This window comes from Pan paniscus, chromosome 10, assembly GCF_029289425.2.
Source record: "Pan paniscus chromosome 10, NHGRI_mPanPan1-v2.0_pri, whole genome shotgun sequence".
Taxonomy (NCBI): Eukaryota; Metazoa; Chordata; class Mammalia; order Primates; family Hominidae; genus Pan; species Pan paniscus.
In genome coordinates, this window is record NC_073259.2 from 118,402,818 (window position 1) to 118,422,290 (window position 19,473).

The window sequence follows — 19,473 nt, forward strand, 5'->3', positions numbered from 1 at the left end:
CCACGATCCCATACTTGCTCTCCCTCCCTGGCCTCTCATTCGAGGTCTTTGTAGCTGGGTCTTTCACAAAGCACCAGGAGGTGAAGGCTCCATAGTCCTCAGCCATTTCTGTCTATAGTTACTCCCATGATCTCTTCTGGTCTCATTACTATAATCAGTAGCCACTAGCTATCTAAAACTACTTAGAATACCTAAAAACACTTCCTTAGATGCCCTAGCCATATTCACTTAAAGTGCTTATCCATCACGTGTAACAGCCACATGAACAGTGGCCACAGAGCATTGCCATCTTTCACAGAGTTCTGGTGGACAGCTCTGCTTGGGGCCATCTCTTCACCTCCAACGTTCCCTAGTTTAAGTCAGTGTCATTATACTGAATGGTATTCCTTGTCTCCCTTCAGCCAATGCTTTTGTTTTTTGAGACGGAGTTTGCTCTTTCGTCCAGGGTGGAGTGAAGTGGCGCAATCTCATCTCACTGGAATCTCTGCCCCCCTGGCTTTAAGCAGTTCTCCTGCCTCGGCCTCCTGAGTAGCTGGGATTACAGGTGCCTGCCACCACACCTAGCTAATTTTTGTAGACAGGGTTTCACCATGTTGGCCAGGCTGGTCATGAACTGCTGACCTCAGGTGATCCACTGCACCCGACCACCTTCAGCCAATTCTTGGCAACTAGAGCTTGAGACCCTCTGTTGTCTTCTGTTTTACTTGTCTTAAAAGCCAAATGCCCCATAATGACTTTCGAGGTCTTAATGACCTGCTTCTACCATCCTCTGCCATTACCTGTCTCACCTTTTGCTCATGTAAACTCTATTCCAGCCACGTTGGCAATTCCAGGACTTGCCAGGTTGCACTTCCGTTCTCTGCCTGGTGGGTCTTCACCACCACCCACTGGGTTCACACACATCTTTTCAGGCCCCATGGGGCCATCTTTATTCAAATGTCACCGCCTTCTGGCCACTTTATGTAACAGTATGATATGTATGTATGCATATTTTCTATCCCCCTTCCCTTTTTCTCTATAGCACTTGTGTTACTTTTGCATGTTAGTCTGTCTCTCCCAAAATAGGGGACAAGTTTCATGAGGGCAAAAACTTGTCTGTTTTGTTTATTGCTATATTCCTAGCATCTGTCATGTAATAGGTGCTTACTGCTTGTTAGGTAAAAAAGTTCAGAAATTGCCACCCAGTAGTATCCATATTTGTTCCCTTTGTAGGTCATTAAACAGCTGATGAAAAAGGAATTCACTCTAGAGTTTTCACGTGACAGAAAGTCAATGTCGGTTTACTGTACACCAAATAAACCAAGCAGGACATCAATGAGCAAGATGTTTGTGAAGGCAAGTATGGCAGATTGCAATTGAGATGTTCTTACCAGGGTTAAGATCCCGGTGAACCAATAAAACAAAATTGTTTATCTAAATCTGTAACATTTCCAGGGTGCTCCTGAAGGTGTCATTGACAGGTGCACCCACATTCGAGTTGGAAGTACTAAGGTTCCTATGACCTCTGGAGTCAAACAGAAGATCATGTCTGTCATTCGAGAGTGGGGTAGTGGCAGCGACACACTGCGATGCCTGGCCCTGGCCACTCATGACAACCCACTGAGAAGAGAAGAAATGCACCTTGAGGACTCTGCCAACTTTATTAAATATGAGGTTAGCTAATGAAAAGTTTCTTTGTCCACACCCTGCACGATTCATTGTGTTTAAACAGTACTCCTTCAAGCAAAAGGTCAAACAGTTCTCACTTTTGCCAAGAAAGAGGTGTGGTTATTTGTTTTTCTGCCTGCCAGCTGTGTCACCCTTAAAATTTAGATTGCTGCTTCAAACATACATAGTTAATAATTTCATAAAAGTGTTATTTTCAAAGTAGAATATTTTCAAAGTAGAATAATCAAGATGAGCTTAAGCTTGTAAACCCCATTTTGCAGCTCATCTAAATCATGATTTTTTTTAAATTGGTGATATTTCTAGAATATTCATTAGTTACTGAAGGTCAAAAGATCCAAGTTGGAGATTACTTCCACTTTTCTACTCAGAGTAGAATTCTTTTATATCAAGGGTGTGACATCCTAAAGCTATGAACAAAATGAAGAAGCTTTGGTACTGTGGGCTCAGAATAGCACAAGAGTTAAAGAATGGTTTGATAACGGGTGTAGTGGTATTTTTTTTCTCATAAGAAAATGCAGAAACCGCCAGGCACGGTGGCTCAAATGCCTGTAATCTCAGCACTTTGGGAGGCCGAGGCTGGCAGATTACCTGGGGTTGGGGGTTTGAGACCAGCCTGACCAACATGGAGAAACCACATCTCTACTAAAAATACAAAATTAGCCAGGTGTGGTGGCGCATACCTGTAGTCCCAGCTACCCTGGAGGCTGAGGCAGAAGAGTCTGTTGAACCTGGGAGGCGGAGGTCGCAGTGAGCTGAGATTGCGCCATGGCACTCCAGCCTGGGCAACAAGAGCGAAACTCCGCCTCAAAAAAAAAAAAAAAGAAAAAAAATGCAGAAACCTGTCTCAATGTTTAACTGGGCATTTTTCAAACTAGGGGACAAAAACTAGAACTTGCCACTTTTATTTAAAGTGATGCTCTTATTTTAGACCAATCTGACCTTCGTTGGCTGCGTGGGCATGCTGGATCCTCCGAGAATCGAGGTGGCCTCCTCCGTGAAGCTGTGCCGGCAAGCAGGCATCCGGGTCATCATGATCACTGGGGACAACAAGGGCACTGCTGTGGCCATCTGTCGCCGCATCGGCATCTTCGGGCAGGATGAGGACGTGACGTCAAAAGCTTTCACAGGCCGGGAGTTTGATGAACTCAACCCCTCCGCCCAGCGAGACGCCTGCCTGAACGCCCGCTGTTTTGCTCGAGTTGAACCCTCCCACAAGTCTAAAATCGTAGAATTTCTTCAGTCTTTTGATGAGATTACAGCTATGGTGAGCATGTTTGAACATGTACAGGTGACTCAGGCTACACAAGCACATAGTAGCCTCTAATTTTGACCACTGAATTTTTTTGTCATAGCTCCCTAATTTGGAATTTGTCATGATTTGGGTCTTTTCTCTAGAATTCGGTGACTCAGTGGTTGGCATGTTGTGTGCTACTTGCAGGGAAGATCCTAGAGTCGTTTAAAACCCAGAAGGGCCTTCCAGATCAGTCCCAGAGGAACAGTCTGGTGATCTAGTCTCTTTTTTAAATGAGACGTGTTTTTATTGTAAGTTTTCTGAAAATTGAGGATGTAATCAGTCAGTTGTTTGGATCACCCTGCTTTTAAGTTCTTTAAGAGCTGGCTATTGATGAAGCATTTCCAGTATTCTTCCCCTCACCTGATTTTCACCCACATACATTATGTTAAATTTACTTTCTTCTCTTTTAAAAAAAAATCTTAGTTTTGAAACATACTATAAGTGTACTCTCCTCTCCCCCAGAGGTAACTGAAGTTGGAATTTAGCACAAATATTAAAAACATGGGAGTGCTGTTTTTGTGTCTGTAGACAGTATTATTTTTGCATGCTTTTGAAGGCATATTTTTTGGCCGAGTGCAGTGGCTCATGCCTATAACCCCAACACTTGGGAGGCCGAGGCAGGTGAATCACTTAGGGTCAGGAGTTCAAGACCAGACTGGCCAACATGGTGAAACCCCGTCTGTACTAAAAATACAAAAAATTGCTGGGTGTGGTGGTGGGCGCCTGTAATCCCAGCTACTCGGGAGATTGAGGCAGGAGAATCGCTTGAACCCAGGAGGCGTGCAGTGAGCCGAGACTGCGCCACTGCACTACAGCCTGGGCGACAGAGCGGGACTCCATCTCAGAAAAATAAAAATTTGCATATTTTTGCAATCTGCATCTTTCTACTTGAAATTTATCCATGTGGATACAAGTGCTTCCTCTTGACTGCCACATAGGTTGTGTTTTTGTTTTTAGTAAGATAATGCAGATAAATTTGAAGTCCCCTTTGTCCCACTTCGGTAAACTTATTTGGTAATTTTACATTTCCTAGGTAAAATGTGTTTTGTGACACCAGCTTATGAAACAAAAATTCTAAAACTCTTTGCCAAGAGACCTATGGCTCTATTCATTTTCCTCCTGCTTCCCATTCAGTGGGCTTTTGCCTAGGGGTATGAATGTGGCATGCCAGTTGGCTGACCCAACCATTGCTTTCCCTTTCAGACTGGCGATGGCGTGAACGATGCTCCTGCTCTGAAGAAAGCCGAGATTGGCATTGCTATGGGCTCTGGCACTGCGGTGGCTAAAACCGCCTCTGAGATGGTCCTGGCAGATGACAACTTCTCCACGATTGTGGCTGCCGTTGAGGAGGGGCGGGCAATCTACAACAACATGAAACAGTTCATCCGCTACCTCATCTCGTCCAACGTCGGGGAAGTTGTCTGGTAGGTCTCTGTGACAGCATCACTTACTGTACGCCTTTATCTAAATGGGTCATGGAGCCCAGTTCTCGCAGTTTGCTCTCCAGATTGCAGCAGCTTTGGTCTTTGTGCCTGAGTTGGAAGAGGCGAGTGGGCAAGACAGAAATGCCTTATGGAAGCAGTGGTGCTTCGGCCCTCGGGAGGGTTGTCTGCAGCTGCCCCAATGTGCAAAGAATCCTCTTTAACATGAAACTGAGCTAACATTAACCAGGTAGTCACGTGAAATTCTTGCCCTCCAAAAGTTGGCTTTATCTCAGTCAGCTTAATAATTTTTTTATTTTTATTTATTTTTTTGAGACACTCTCGCTGTCGCCCAGGCTTCAGGCAGTGGCACGATCTCAGCTCACTGTCCCCTCCACCTCCTGGGTTCAAGCCTCCCGAACAGCTGGGATTACAGGCATGCGCCACCACTCCCTGCCATTTTTTTGTGTTTTAGTAGAAATGAGGTTTCACCATGTTGCCCAGGCTGGTCTCTTAACTGCTGAGCTCAGCCAGTCTGCCCACCTTGGCTTCCCAAAGTGCTGGGATTACAGGCATAAGCCACTGCACCTGGCCTCAGTCATCTGAATTTAAGTAATAAACTAAGTAAAATTGAGCTTTAATTCAAAATTGGGTATAAGTATTTTACAGATTACCTGAAGTTGTTGTCATTTATTTTTCTGGAGGAGGGCGGGGTGATGATGCTCTTTAAATAGTGGCCAGAAGTCATTTGGGCTCTCTTTGTCTTCTTTTCTTGATTGGAAACAGTATTTTCCTGACAGCAGCCCTTGGATTTCCCGAGGCTTTGATTCCTGTTCAGCTGCTCTGGGTCAATCTGGTGACAGATGGCCTGCCTGCCACTGCACTGGGGTTCAACCCTCCTGATCTGGACATCATGAATAAACCTCCCCGGAACCCAAAGGAACCATTGATCAGCGGGTGGCTCTTTTTCCGTTACTTGGCTATTGGCTGTGAGTACAATTTTTTTATATTACTGATTTTTAAACAAAATGTTTGTGAGCTGAAATTTTGTAAATTCATCCCTTAAAAGCGTATTTTTTCTTCTATCCCCGTATAGGGTAGCAAAAGACAGAGATGCCCTCTTACAGTTCGATGAACTATACACCCAATTTACCAAAGTCCTTTCACAGTTAGTTCCAGTTTTAGCATCCTGCCCTTACTTGGGCTTTTCTGAATGAGCAATTAAACATCAGGGTTTTCAGATTTAGCCCTGTGTGCAAAGGGATAAGAATGATTCACGCTAGGTTCTGCCTTCCAAGAGTTCATAGGTGGGATTTAAATAGATAATTGTCACCAAGATATAAAATTTAGTCCCTGTTTCCATAAGAGAAGGGTTGCGCAGTGGCTGGTCCCTTTTATATATAAATCATCTCTTTAGCCCTCATCTTCCTCACCCCGGGTTCTTCCCCATTTCATAGATTGGGAAAGTGAGGTGAAATCACTTCCCTGGGTCCCATAGGAAGGCATTGTGTTTTCATAATATATTCACATGACTTCAAATTCAAAAAGCACACAATGGCATAGAATGGAAAGGGTTTGGGCCAGTCACTTCCCTCTGGCGTTGAGGTGCTCATGTACCCTGTGCCCTTCCGGAGAGATTCCAGCATGCTGTGCACACCTGCATGTTGACCCTTGTCTTGCCTTCTTCCTGCTTGTCAGATCCTTCCATATCCGGACATGTGTAGTGCCTCATCCTTGCAGCCAGCGGCCTTCATGCTCCACTGTAATTCGTGGGTTAGTGGGTATATGCACTTGTTGTTTTTGATGCTACCACATGGGGATATTTGCCTCGTCTGAATTCTGTGTATTCTCTGCTGCACCTTGTTGCTTCTTTGCAATAAACTTCCTGAACTCAAAGCTAATACTGGGGGGAATCCCAGAAGCTGCTGAGGGCAGGGCCATGCTGCTCAGTGTTCCACCCTAGCTCCTGACAGCATTTCCCTAGAAAACTGCTGCTGGGCCTCTAATGGAGCAAATAAATCTGTGTACAACTAGGCAGCAATAGTTTGTCCAAAAGTCCTGGTGTAATCTAGTCCCTCAAACTGTGCAGCCTTACATGGAGTACACACACACTTGCAGCCTTGAAGTACTACCCACTGAGGGGAGAAGGCACGGCAAGGGGAAAGGTTGGCACAGGATGGAGCAAGTGCTTTTTCTCACACATTCTGGAGGAAAAGTTATCCAGTTCTGTTCTAGAAACACCCCTGTCCTTCAGAAATCAGGGTCTAGTTGCTCTGGCTACCAGGCGTGAGCAGGTGGTGGTAGCACCACAGGCCCCGGTTACCATCACTGTCCCATGTCTTTGATCTTCGTCCTTGTGGGGATTGGCCTGCATGGCCTCGGTGGCAGCGAGCCCTGCAGAGGCAAGTACATCAGCATCACTGTGTTTGTTCCCAGGTTACGTCGGCGCTGCTACCGTGGGTGCTGCTGCATGGTGGTTCATTGCTGCTGACGGTGGTCCAAGAGTGTCCTTCTACCAGCTGGTACTCAGTCACCTTTCTTTCTGTACCTTACATGAGAAGTGTTGTGAGGCCTTGACCTTTCTGTGGTTTCGGTATCTATCAAATCATCTTAAGACTCAAACGATAAACAGTTACATCTAAGATGATTCTGAAGGACCAGGGCTTCTCCGAGAAATTGGGGTAAACCTCTTGGCTGGCTCTGCATTCAGGCTGGTCTGTGCTAGGCTTGGTATGGGGTTGGAGCCTGGACTTGGGAAATATACTGGGCTGATAGGAATTTGATTGGATTTTCTTGCAGAGTCATTTCCTACAGTGTAAAGAGGACAACCCGGACTTTGAAGGCGTGGATTGTGCAATCTTTGAATCCCCATACCCGATGACAATGGCGCTCTCTGTTCTAGTAACTATAGAAATGTGTAACGCCCTCAACAGGTTAGTGCACCTTCACGGCAGGCTGAGGCGAGCATGCTGACTGCCAGGGCACCGGGGAATTGTGTGTAGTCACGGTTGATTGAGGATCACAGGACAGTTCTTCCCTTCCCAAAAGAAAGGAGAACAGGCAATACCAGTTTTAAAAGCATGAGCTGTCGTCACCTCCAGGAAGTAGTGGGAGTGCTTAGCCCTGTGTTTCTTAGGAGCTCTTCCTTAAAAGAAACCGTGGGGGACAAAAATAGGAACTTTGGTACCCCTGTATGCCAGCACCCACAGGGAAGGAACCTCACCCTTTCACACAGACAAATGGTACCATCCAATTAAGCCCGTGACAAAAATGGAAATGTCTAAATAGCCCAAGTCTCCAGGGCAATTGGGAACAGCTTTGAACCCACTAAGATGGGGTCTGCTATGCCAAAACATAGATACGGAATTCACAGTTTGTCCTGCATTAGGACATTCTCTTCAACTTTGCCACTGTAGAAAGTGGAGGTAGGTCAGCGGATGGTGCCACATTAACAGCCGCCTTACTGTAGTCCAACAGGGTCTTACTGCCACTGTGACACGTGCCTTGCCTTGGGGGTGCGTTTCCCCACCTCTCCTTGCTCTGCAGCTTGTCCGAAAACCAGTCCTTGCTGAGGATGCCCCCCTGGGAGAACATCTGGCTCGTGGGCTCCATCTGCCTGTCCATGTCACTCCACTTCCTGATCCTCTATGTCGAACCCTTGCCAGTAAGTGGTTGGGTGGGGCTTGGGCTGGGGACCAGCCACCTCCTTCCGGGGGGGCTGGGGACCAGCCACCTCCTTCCAGGGGGGGCTGGAGGCGTGACACGTCTTCTCTGTGTGTCAGCTCATCTTCCAGATCACACCGCTGAACGTGACCCAGTGGCTGATGGTGCTGAAAATCTCCTTGCCCGTGATTCTCATGGACGAGACGCTCAAGTTTGTGGCCCGCAACTACCTGGAACCTGGTAAAGAGTGTGTGCAGCCTGCCACCAAATCCTGCTCGTTCTCGGCATGCACCGATGGGATTTCCTGGCCGTTTGTGCTGCTCATAATGCCCCTGGTGATCTGGGTCTATAGCACAGACACTAACTTTAGCGATATGTTCTGGTCTTGACTGACAGTTTTCCATAAAGAAGATGTTTAACTTAATCAATTAATTTTTTTATTGTTTAAAGCAACTGTCTATTTCTGCTGAATTTTCACATGAACATACTGGCTGGTGATGGAGGTTTCATACTCTAGATTTTGTTTTGCTTTTTCTGACTCCAGTGGGGCAAGATTTTCCTTTTTTATACACATAATTAAAGTGTCCATTGACATGTACAGAGAACTAACACTATTTTATGCAAATATTTTTTTGTAGATGAAAAAGCATGTACAGTGTTCTGTTTAATACTCATCCTTGTATAAAAAAAATAGTTGAGCCAGCAGACATTGTCAGCAAATTAATTGGCAGCAGATTTTAGGAAATGAATGTGTGTGGTTTTTTTTCTAAAACTAAATAGCATGTATTGTGTCTTTTGCATGATGATCTGGATTTAATTTGATATCACAGTCTAATTTTTATTCATAAGCCAATTTTTCTGCACTGAGCAGAGTCTTGCTACCTCAGTCAGTATTGTTTTGGTTTGCTACTTCCCTCACCCACTTTGGCCTCCGTTCACCCCACCCCACCCCAACTCTCCCCACCTTACCCCCGCCCCGCTTGGCTGCTTCTTTAGGATTGTGATGGTTCGTTCTGTTTACATCAGTTTTAACGAGAGGTATGCCTGTACTCGCTTGTGCAGAAAACATCGTTCCAGATTCAATCGACTGGGTTTATGTCCCTTCACATAGTTTTTAAGGTTATTTATTTAAATGTCTAATGTATTTTATTGTAACAGACATTGTTTTGCCAACATTGCCTATTTCAGTGGCACGTCATCTAGTTTTAAAAAAATAAAACATTTTAAATGGACAGAGAAAAATAACTGTCTTGTCTTTAACTCTTAAGTGGCTTACCTGGGACTAACAGACATGTCCGACTTTCTCTCCAGTTCTTAGCTCAGAACTTTAGTTGTACTCTGCTTGAGGGGAAGAAGGCTCCTGCTCTGCTGTGTAGGTAGTCATAGGAATTGTATTCTTAATGTACAGGCACTAATTGTCATCTGTGATGTACATTTTATGCAAGTTTCTGCTGGCCTGGTATAGAGAACATAAGGGCAAGTGTGTATGTGTGTGTGTATGTGTGTGTTTTGTAAAATCTGTAAATAGCACATGACCAAATGAACATATTGTATAGAACTATTTTTATTTGAATGTGGCACTAACCACCACCACCGTTACTACGATCAATGTTTGCTCATGTTCGAGATGAGTCTCACCAACAGTGTGTAAGTCATTAACAGTCCTAACTGTGGTGTTTTCCTCCAATGCCTTCCAACATCCATCAACTAACGTGAGTATTTTCTTCCTGGGATTTGGATGCTTTAGCCTAAAGGTGACTGCCACCAAGTGAGATAACTGTATGTCACTAACTTATAAGCTGCCTCCATGGCAGACGCTGCTGTGCTCCCTGATGCCCTGTGAGCACCGGGGTTGCCTGTGGCGCCTGCCATGTGACTCGGGCGCGGCATCAGCTGGCTGGAGGTGTGGCTTTCATAGACCTCCACAGGCTGCCTAGGACAAGATGACCAGGAGGGCCCAAGCCAGACAAAAGCCAGAGTGGGGAGAGAGGCATTTCAGCCAGACCAACAGGCTGAAGGAGCTGTGCAGACTGTATTGCTAAAATGAGGGTTCGCAGCTGCCAGGAGTCATCCCAGAACATTGCTACTTATTTATTAAAAAGCTAAAAACTAGTGAAAGCAAGTAACTGAAACAGTGAACTCTGGGTATCGATAGGTTCGTCTTAAATTGGCCACTTCCCCACTCCCCCACCCCCGCTTGCTTGGTCTTGTCCTTTGTGGCTAAGACTTAGCTCTGCAGGGGATGTTAAAGCACAGTTAGTAGGACGTGGCTCTGCACAGCCCAAAAACCAGCTTACTCCTTAGCCAGGGTGTGAGGCCTCGACTATATTCTTGAAAATGTACTTAGGCTCTGGTTACTGGGATGGCCAGTACATGTAATGCAGATGGTTGGAGTTTGGGGAGGGTTAGGAGGCATCAAGCAGGACAAGGTGCTGCTGAGTTTAGAGGGCCCACGTTCAAGGGATGGAGGTGGAACCTGGAGACCGACTCTTAAAAGCACAGTCCGTGGTTGGGCGTGGTGGCTCATGCCTGTAAGTAAGTCTCAGCCCTTTGGAGGCCACAGCAGAAGGATTGCTTGAGCCCAGGTACTCAAACCAGCCTGGGCAACAGAGTGAAAAAGAAAATCAGCCTTACTGTGAAGCCTCCAAGGCTGCTTGCAGGCAGCTGTGGCTCTCGGGAAGGGAGGCTGCTTTGCCCAGCAGGGAACATTTGGGGCAGGGGGTAAATTTTGCCAGTTTGAGCATCATGAGGTGTAACAAGAAATGGGTTGAATGGGCCAAATGCAAGGAGTGCATCTCTGGGCTGCAAACTGACTTCAGTGCTGCACTATTGCTATTCCGTGCAAACAAAACTCACAGCTTTTCCTGACTCAGTTCCTTGACTTAGTGGCCTTTACAAAAAAAGTTGAGTAGTGTGTGGCCTGCTGTCGCACAGCCCCTAGTTAGCTTCATGGTTTCTCAGCTTCAGACCCCTCCAGCCCACAGAGGAGCCCGTGGAGGGACCCACTTCCCTTGGTCCAGACAGCTGGGAGTGGGTTAGGCCCACTGCTGTTTTGAGCAGGGCCACTTGCTCCATTTCACTGAAGGCTTTGCTGGGTGAAAACACTTCAGCATCTCCTCCTCAGTTAGGTCAACCCATAAAGACCAGGTCCAGCACCGTGGTCTCGGCACATCCCTGGCCTCAGGCCCTCACCTAACAGTGAGGCAGCAGCTGCCCAGCCCCGCAATGTGCCTGCTGTCAGGCGGCTCTTGCCTGAAACTTACTTCCACATTCTTTCCTGATGGGCAGGTGGCTGAAGGCCCAGCCATCAGTGTCACTTGTTGCCACCCCGTGCCTCCCTTGGCCTCTCTGAGCTTTGCCCAGAAGACCAACAATCATACATACCCTAACTGGGACACCACTCTGCAGAATGCAGATGATCCATTCTGGAGGAAGCTGTCCCTTGAGCTCAGTGAGCTCCCAGGCAAGCAGGGCATCTGGCCGACTTCCCTCACAACAGCTGCTCCCACATCCCCTCGGACTGGAGCTTCAGCCCTGACTGAGGTGGGCAGACCTAAGACCTGAGACCACAAGATCAGCTAGCTCACCAAGCATCTAGCCACTGTCCAGGGCCAGAGCATACCACGTCTGCAGTGCCTGTGAGCAGAGCCAGCAGTTGCCCTGTGACTGTAACCACCAAATTGTCCAAACACCCGCTGCAGTTAGCAAGAAGGGGAGGCTTCACCCTCCTTTACTGAGGAGAATGATGCGGAGGAGTTTCCTCTCCAGGGCTAGGCAAGGCAGGCGAGCAGCCAGAAGCCGGGTGCCCACAGGGCAGGGACAGGAAGGCTGTGCTGCTACTGGCTGCTCACTTCTCCATCAACCTCACCCTCTGCACCACTAACCAAGACCTTGTCCTCTTGCCTGTCTCGCTGCTTTCACAGCTGCAACGATTGTGTCTGCCTCATGGGGTTTTCCTCCAGAGCCTTTATTCTGTAGCCAGACGACACGAGGAGTCTGTGTCACTGAGCCAGTGCTTCTAGATGCTACCCTGTGTGGGCGGCACCTCAGGGACAGTAAATCAGAAATGCTGGTCTTGAAACCTTGAAAAGATCAAGCTGAATGTTCCTTTTCATCTGTCGCTGTTGATCTTCATCTATTTAAATAGGTATTCTAACGTTTCCTCTCTGTATTTCATGAAGCTGATTTCCTCTCTCTTTCCTTTTCAGCAATACTGGAGTAACCGCTTCCTAAACCATTTTGCAGAAATGTAAGGGTGTTCGGTTGCGTGCATGTGCGTTTTTAGCAACACATCTACCAACCCTGTGCATGATTGATGTTGGGGAAAAAGAAAAGTAAAAAAGTTCCCAACTCTGTGTTATGTGGAGGAAATGTGTATTACCAATGGGGTTGTTAGCTTTTAAATCAAAATAATGATTATAGATGTACAATTTAGCTTAATCAGAAAGCCTCTCCAGAGAAGTTTGGTTTCTTTGCTGCAAGAGGAATGAGGCTCTGTAACCTTATCTAAGAACTTGGAAGCTGTCAGCCAAGTCGCCACATTTCTCTGCAAAATGTCATAGCTTATATAAATGTACAGTATTCAATTGTAATGCATGCCTTCGGTTGTAAGTAGCCAGATCCCTCTCCAGTGACATTGGAACATGCTACTTTTTAATTGGCCCTGTACAGTTTGCTTATTTATAAATTCATTAAAAACACTACAGGTGTTGAATGGTTAAAATGTAGGCCTCCAGTTCATTTTCAGTTACTTTCTGAGTGTGCAGACAGCTATTTCCCACTGTATTAAATGTAACTTATTTAATGAAATCAGAAGCAGTAGACAGATGTTGGTGCAATACAAATATTGTGATGCATTTATCTTAATAAAATGCTAAATGTCAATTTATCACTGCGCATGTTTGACTTTAGACTGTAAATAGAGATCAGTTTGTTTCTTTCTGTGCTGGTAACAATGAGCGTCGCACAGACATGGTTTCAGGTAAATAAATCTATTCTATGATAAATTCTCAGTGTGGTGGTGACTGTTCTCCTGTGGGAGGGGGACTGATGGGCACCAAGGGCCTCCACTCCGCACCCGGGCCTGCCCCTCTACGGGGAAGCAGGGGAGGCTCAGTCTGGGCAGGGTGGCCGTGTGACTAGAGGGGACAGGAACCTCTTGGACTCGACTTCACAGTAGACAGGCTGACTGGTAGCAGGTCCGCCCATATGAAGCCCACCCTGGCTCCCTACCCTTTAAGGATGGGGGAAGCTGAGTGTGTGTTACCAGTGGGGTCTTAAACACACAAGGCCTCACTCGTCAGTGTGGTGAAGAAAGCCAAGACTCCGCGCTCTCCATTGTTAGCAGACTGGAAAGATCTGGAGACTAGCAGTGGAGAGATGTTTCTTAGGCTGTTCAGATCCAAAACTTCCACATTCCCCGTTGTTGATAGGTATGGGATGGAGAGGTGAACAGAACTGAAGCAGCTGTTGGAATTCATTTGCTGGTTACTTTAGTGCTTATTTGGCAGTGATGGGTTTGGGATTGGGCTTTTGGTTTTGCACATTCCCTAAGATGATTCTTTATCACTTTAAAAAATACCAGGATACAAGGATAGCTGGATGATTCTATAAATCTAATTTTTAAAACTATCAGTTCTGGGTAGGCATGGTGGCTCACGCCTGCAATCCTGGCACTTTGGGAGGCCGAGGCAGGCAGATCACAAGGTAGGAGATCGAGACCATCCTGGCTAACACGGTGAAACCCCGTCTCTACTAAAAAAAATTGCCGGGTGCGGTGGCTCACGCCTGTAATCCCAGCACTTTGGGAGGCCGAGGCGGGCGAATCATGAGGTCAGGAGATTGAGACCATCCTGGCTAACATGGTGAAACCCCGTCTCCACTAAAAATTCAAAAAATTAGCCGGGCGTGGTGGCGGGCGCCTATAGTCCCAGCTACTCAGGAGGCTGAGGCAGGAGAACGGCATGAACCCGGGAGGCGGAGCTTGCAGTGAGCCGAGATCGCGCCATTGCACTCCAGCCTGGGTGACAGAGCAAGACTCCGTCTCAAAAAAAAAAAAACAAAAACGAAAATACAAAAAATTAGCTGGGCATGGTGGCAGGTGCCTGTAGTCCCAGCTACTCAGGAGGCTGAGGCAGGAGAATGAATGGCGTGAACGTGCCACTGCATTCCAGCCTGGGCGACACAGCGAGACTCTACTGATCAGTTCTGCTGATGGAGAAAAAAAATTTGATAAAATTTAACATCCATTTTCTAAAAATTATTCCTATGTACCATTTATTATTAGAAACCAAAAGTGTTAACGCTTTAGAGTTGCATTCCAAGTCCACTCTTGCCCACTACCAAACACTGTTCTAGAGGTGCTAGTCAGTACAATCGGGCACGAGAAGGAAAAAATGCCTTGGAATGAACAAAAAGCAATCAGGGGTCATACTGGGTCAATGTTCCTAGACAGGAACTATTTTGTTCCTAGTTAGAAATGTTTAATGATTCAGGGAAAATTGACAGCTGAATGGGAGTGATATATAATTCATACTGATATATGAGAATACCAATGGTGGCCTTAGGCCAATCCTAACAAACATCAGGCAGACAAAAACCAAGGAAGCACACCAAACCTCTTAAAGCTATGGTAATTCAGTGCATCACTTGAGAAGGGTGGTGTTTCAGCTTAGTAGGTAATAGTTGGATTATTATGTGGGGGGTCATCTTGAGAAAAATAAAGCTGTATCCCTTACACCCAATAAATTGCAAACGGATCAAAATACTTGGAAAATGCAACTATACCCCCAAAAGAAACATGGTTAAATGGTATAAACGAGAGAAAACAAATAGCTCATGTGAAAAGATGCTCAACTCCACTGGCAAATTAAAATCACGAGGTAACGTCTCGAGAAGTGGGTCTTGTGATACCAAGGATGGAGCAGCTTGCGAGGATGAACTCTAGGGAATGACCGAAATCACTCAGCCTAGAGGTGTTCTCAACACCCTTACCCCTGCCCCCGCCCCAAGCAGGTCCACTCCTAGAGAATCTCACACATGGGGAAGAGCCACAGCAGAGTTTTTGGAGAAAAATGAAACCACCAGCAGGAAAATGGGTGAGTACATTCAGGCATATTCAGATGATGCTCAGCTATGAAATAAGCTAGAACTACGTTATCAACCTAAATAAATCCTGAACAGTGAAGCCAAATGCAGCAACATATCAATATGCACAATACCGCCTCATATCCTCTAAACGTGGCCCACGGGCCAGGCTGGCTGAGGAGAGAAAGTGTGTACACCAGAGTGTACATCAACGTGGACTAGTACCAAACAGATTGGTAATGAGTTTGTGGACATCAGCCAGAGGCTGTGAAAGCCCGAATCGATAGTGGTTAATTCAGTGAGGGAGAGGGGCGGAGACGAGGAAAGGCAGATACAGCTTTACCTATCAGTAAGGAAAGTATAGACGGAGGTGTTCATTATGCCTGTTTGCGTGTCAGATTTTCATTTTTGGAGAGGGTGGGAAGTGACAGTGTCCCAGGCTGGGGTGCAACGGTGCCATCATGGCTTGCTGCAGCCTCAACCTCCTGGGTTCAAGCGATCCTCCTGCCTCAGCCTCTTAAGTAGCTAAGACTATAAGTGCACACTACCACACCTGGCAAATTTTATAATTTTTGGTAGAAATGGGATCTTGCTACTTGCCCAGGCTGGTCTTGAACTCCTGGCCTCTAGTGACCCTCCCATGTCAGCTCCCCTAGTCGCTGGGATTACAAGCATAAGCTACCACACACAGCTCTCAGATTTTTAAATATCTATATCCTTTGATCAAGAACTTCACTTTCCTGAAATCCTCCCATATGTTCAAAAAGTATAATCCCTACTGCACTCTTGTAGCAGAAGAGTGGAAATAAGCTGATGTTCATCAAGAGGCAAGAACTGAATAAGGTAGAGAGCATTCAAACCATGGAATACTGTGCAGCCTTTGAAAAAGACAAGGTACACGTGTGTACGAGCAAGGAATGATGTCCGATATACGTTGTCTGCCCAGGGAAATATTCAATTACAGAGCAGTTTGTATTATAATCTACCATTTTTTAAAAACAGAAGGAAGTTAACAGTTTCTAGTAATGACAGTTGCTGAGAATAACAAAATGCTGCATATAGATGGCAGATGGTGGAAGCCAGGTCTCTCTGTTGGAGTGGGAGGAAGCAGAGGAAGCAAGGGGAGAAGCTAAGATAAGCAAGGGGAGGAAGCTAGAATAATCCATGTGGTAATGAATTAGAGCCGGAGATATCAGGATGAAGTCATGTTTAGCTTCATATGTACGGATGGTTTCATATAGAAACACTGATAGTGGCGAGGCACAGTGACTCACGCCTATAATCTCAGCACTTTAGGAGGCTGAGGCAGGAGGATGAGGAGCCCAGCAGTTTGAGACCAGCCTGGGCAACACAGTGAGACCCCACATCCACAAAAAAATTTAAAAATTAGCCAGGCATGGTGGTACCTGCCTGTAGTCCCAGCTACTCTGGAGGCTGAGGCAGGAGGATCACCTGAACCCAGCAGGACAAGATCACACCAGTGCACTCCACCCTGCACGACGCAGCGAGAGCCTGTTTCAAGAAAAGGAAAAAAGAAAAACTGCTGACTGTGATGTGTATACACACTGGTCACTACACACATGCATTTCCTTGTACTGTCAGCTCAGAAGGCAATGAACACACTTGGCTTCCAGTGTTAGGTTTCTAATGCCATTCTCCAGTAAAAAAGGGCTCCTTGGAGAAATGGCTGATTCTAGAGATGGGACAGAAAACGTACAGTACGTGCCTGAAGAATACCAAAGCACCAGAAAGGAAGGGCTCAAAAACAGCAATCAAAGATGTGGTTATGTGAAAGGAACACAGGAGCCAATTGAAAAAGCCACAACAGCCGAAGAATGTGAGCAACAAAATAAAGCAGTATTGGACTAGAATCCAAAGTATAAATATCCACAAGTCCACGCTGACATAAACAAATAAATAAATGGGGGTGACTACAAATCTTCCATGCAGAATTCCAAGTAATTTACATGGACACTGCCTCAGGAGGTGGAGCCTCACCTCCTCTGTGGGCTGTGCAATGTTCCAAAGAGTACATACAGTAGGGATGGGAAAGTGCCCGTCACTGTGGAGACCTGACATGCTACCTCAGCCAGGGGGCGTCATCTTGAAAGCATGGGCCCTTGATCTGAAGTGATGAAAATGGCATTTTACCTTTGTGGTCTTCCTCTCAAAATACACAACCTCAGTCTAATCATCATCAGAAAACACCTGACCAATCCCCAAATGAAAAATCCCTGACTGGTATTCCTCAAAACTGTTGAGGTCATCAAACCAGGAAAGTGAGAAAAGTATAATCATCAGAATGTAAAAACTAATGGGGCCAGGTGCAGTGGCTCACGCCTGTAATCCCAGCACTTTGGGAGGCCAAGGTAGTTGGATCACTTGAGGTCAGGAGTTCAAGACCAGCCTGATCAACATGGTGAAACCCCATCTCTACTAAAAATACAAAAAAATTACCTGGGCATGATGGTGCATGCCTGTAATCCCAGCTACTCAGGAGGCTGAGGCAGGAGAATCGCTTGAACCTGGGAGGCGGAGGTTGCAGTGAGCCGAGATCAAGCCACTGCATTCTCGGCTGGGCAACAGAGAGAGACTCTGTCTCCAAAAAAAAAAAAAGGCCAGGCGCGGTGGCTCACGCCTGTAATCCCAGCACTGGGAGGCCAAGGCAGGCGGATCGTGAGGTCAGGAGATTGAGATCATCCTGGCTAACATGGTGAAACCCCATCTCTACTAAAAATACAAAAAAAAAAGAAAGAAAGAAAGAAAGAAATTAGCCAGGCATGGTGGCGGGCGCCTGTAGTCCCAGCTACTCGGGAGGCTGAGGCAGGAGGATGGCATGAACCCGGGAGGTGGGGCTTGCAGTGAGCCGAGATTGCACCACTGCACCCCAGCCTGGGCAACAGAGGGAGACTCCGTCTCACCAAAAAAAAGAATAAAAAAAAGGTTGGCCAGCCTGGGCAATATAGTGAGACCTCAAATCGGCAAAAAATTTAAAAATTGGCCAGGCAAGGTGGCTCAAGACTGTAATCCCAGCACTTTGGGAAGCTAAGGAGGGTGGATCGCGAGGTCAGCAGTTCAAGACCAGCCTGGCCAAGATGGGGAGACCCCGTGTTTACTAAAAATACAAAAAAAAAAAAAGAAAAAATAGCCAGGTGAAGTGGCAGGTACCTGTAAACCCAGCTACTTGGGAGGCTGAGGCAGGAGAATCGTTTGAACCCGGGGGGCGTAGGTTGCAGTGAGCAGAGATTGCGCCATTGCACTCCAGCCTGGCTGGGCGATTGAGACTCCGTCTCAAAAAAATAAATAAATAAAAATTAAAAATTATCCTGGCATAGTAGCACATGCCTGTAGTCCCAGCTACTGAGGGGCCCAAGGCTTGAGGATCACGTGGGCACAGGAGTTTGAGGTTACAGTGAGCTGACTGCACCACTGGACTCTAGCCTGAACACAGCAAGACCCTGCCTGTCGCAAAAAAAAAAACAAAAACAAAAACAAAACAACTTCATGGTTGGATGTGGCATCAAAATTGACACAGCAAAATAATGAATGAGGCTGGGCGCGGTGGCTCACGCCTGTAATCCCAGCACTTTGGGAGGCCAAGGCAGGCAGATCACCTGAGGTCGGGAGTTTGAGACCAGCCTGACCAACATGGAGAAATCCTGTCTCTACTGAAAATACAAAATTAGCCCAGCCTGGTGGCAGTAGCCTGTAATCCCAGCTACTTGGGAGACTGAGGCAGGAGAATCACTTGAACCCGGGAAGTAGAGGTTGCAGTGAAACGAGATCGTGCTATTGCACTCCAGCCTGAGCAACAAGAGCGAAACTCTGTCTCAAAAAATAATAATAATAATAATGAAACGGTCGATGAGAATAAATTAATTAGAATGCAGCAGAAGGTGAGGGTGGGGAGAAAAGGCTAGAAAACATGCAGGAAAGGTAAGATACCTAGAAGACAGACTGAGAAAAGCGACAAAGTCAAATATACATTTCACTACCTTCAAAAGAGGGCCAGCCACAGTGGCTCACGCCTGTAATCTCAGCACTTTGTGAGACTGAAGCTGGAGGATCACTTGAGCCCAGGAGTATGGAACAGTCTCGGCTACTTGGGAAGCTGAGGCAGGAAGATCACTTGAGGCCAGAAGGTGGAAGCTGCAGTGGCCATGAGCATACCACTGCACTCCAGCCTGGACCACAGGCACATGCTGTCATATCTGGCTAATTAAAAAAAATTTTTTTTACTGGGTGTGGTGGCGCATGCCTGTGCAGCTACTCGGGAGGCTGAGATGGGAGGATCGCTTAAGTCCAGGATACAGGATAACTAAAAAGAAATCCAGGCTGGGT

The 19,473-nt window shown here is 46.5% G+C and overlaps 1 protein-coding gene across 3 annotated transcripts in view; it reads left to right on the forward strand.

Moving 5' to 3' along the window:
• The window catches only part of ATP2A2 (ATPase sarcoplasmic/endoplasmic reticulum Ca2+ transporting 2), a 67,932-nt gene extending 54,880 nt beyond the window's left edge, over positions 1-13,052 (forward strand). For 2 of the 3 annotated variants that reach the window (XM_055096123.2, XM_055096124.2), the window contains 10 exons: positions 1,213-1,335; positions 1,435-1,653; positions 2,597-2,932; positions 4,166-4,386; positions 5,170-5,372; positions 6,820-6,905; positions 7,183-7,316; positions 7,930-8,047; positions 8,166-9,758; positions 12,255-13,052. In XM_055096123.2, the coding sequence (XP_054952098.1) occupies positions 1,213-1,335; positions 1,435-1,653; positions 2,597-2,932; positions 4,166-4,386; positions 5,170-5,372; positions 6,820-6,905; positions 7,183-7,316; positions 7,930-8,047; positions 8,166-8,435 (1,710 nt within the window). In that variant the 3' untranslated portion in view covers positions 8,436-9,758; positions 12,255-13,052. The remainder of the gene's footprint in view (positions 1-1,212; positions 1,336-1,434; positions 1,654-2,596; positions 2,933-4,165; positions 4,387-5,169; positions 5,373-6,819; positions 6,906-7,182; positions 7,317-7,929; positions 8,048-8,165; positions 9,759-12,254) is intronic. The other variant, XM_055096125.2, reaches the window with a different exon arrangement.
• Positions 13,053-19,473: the final 6,421 nt, after the last annotated feature.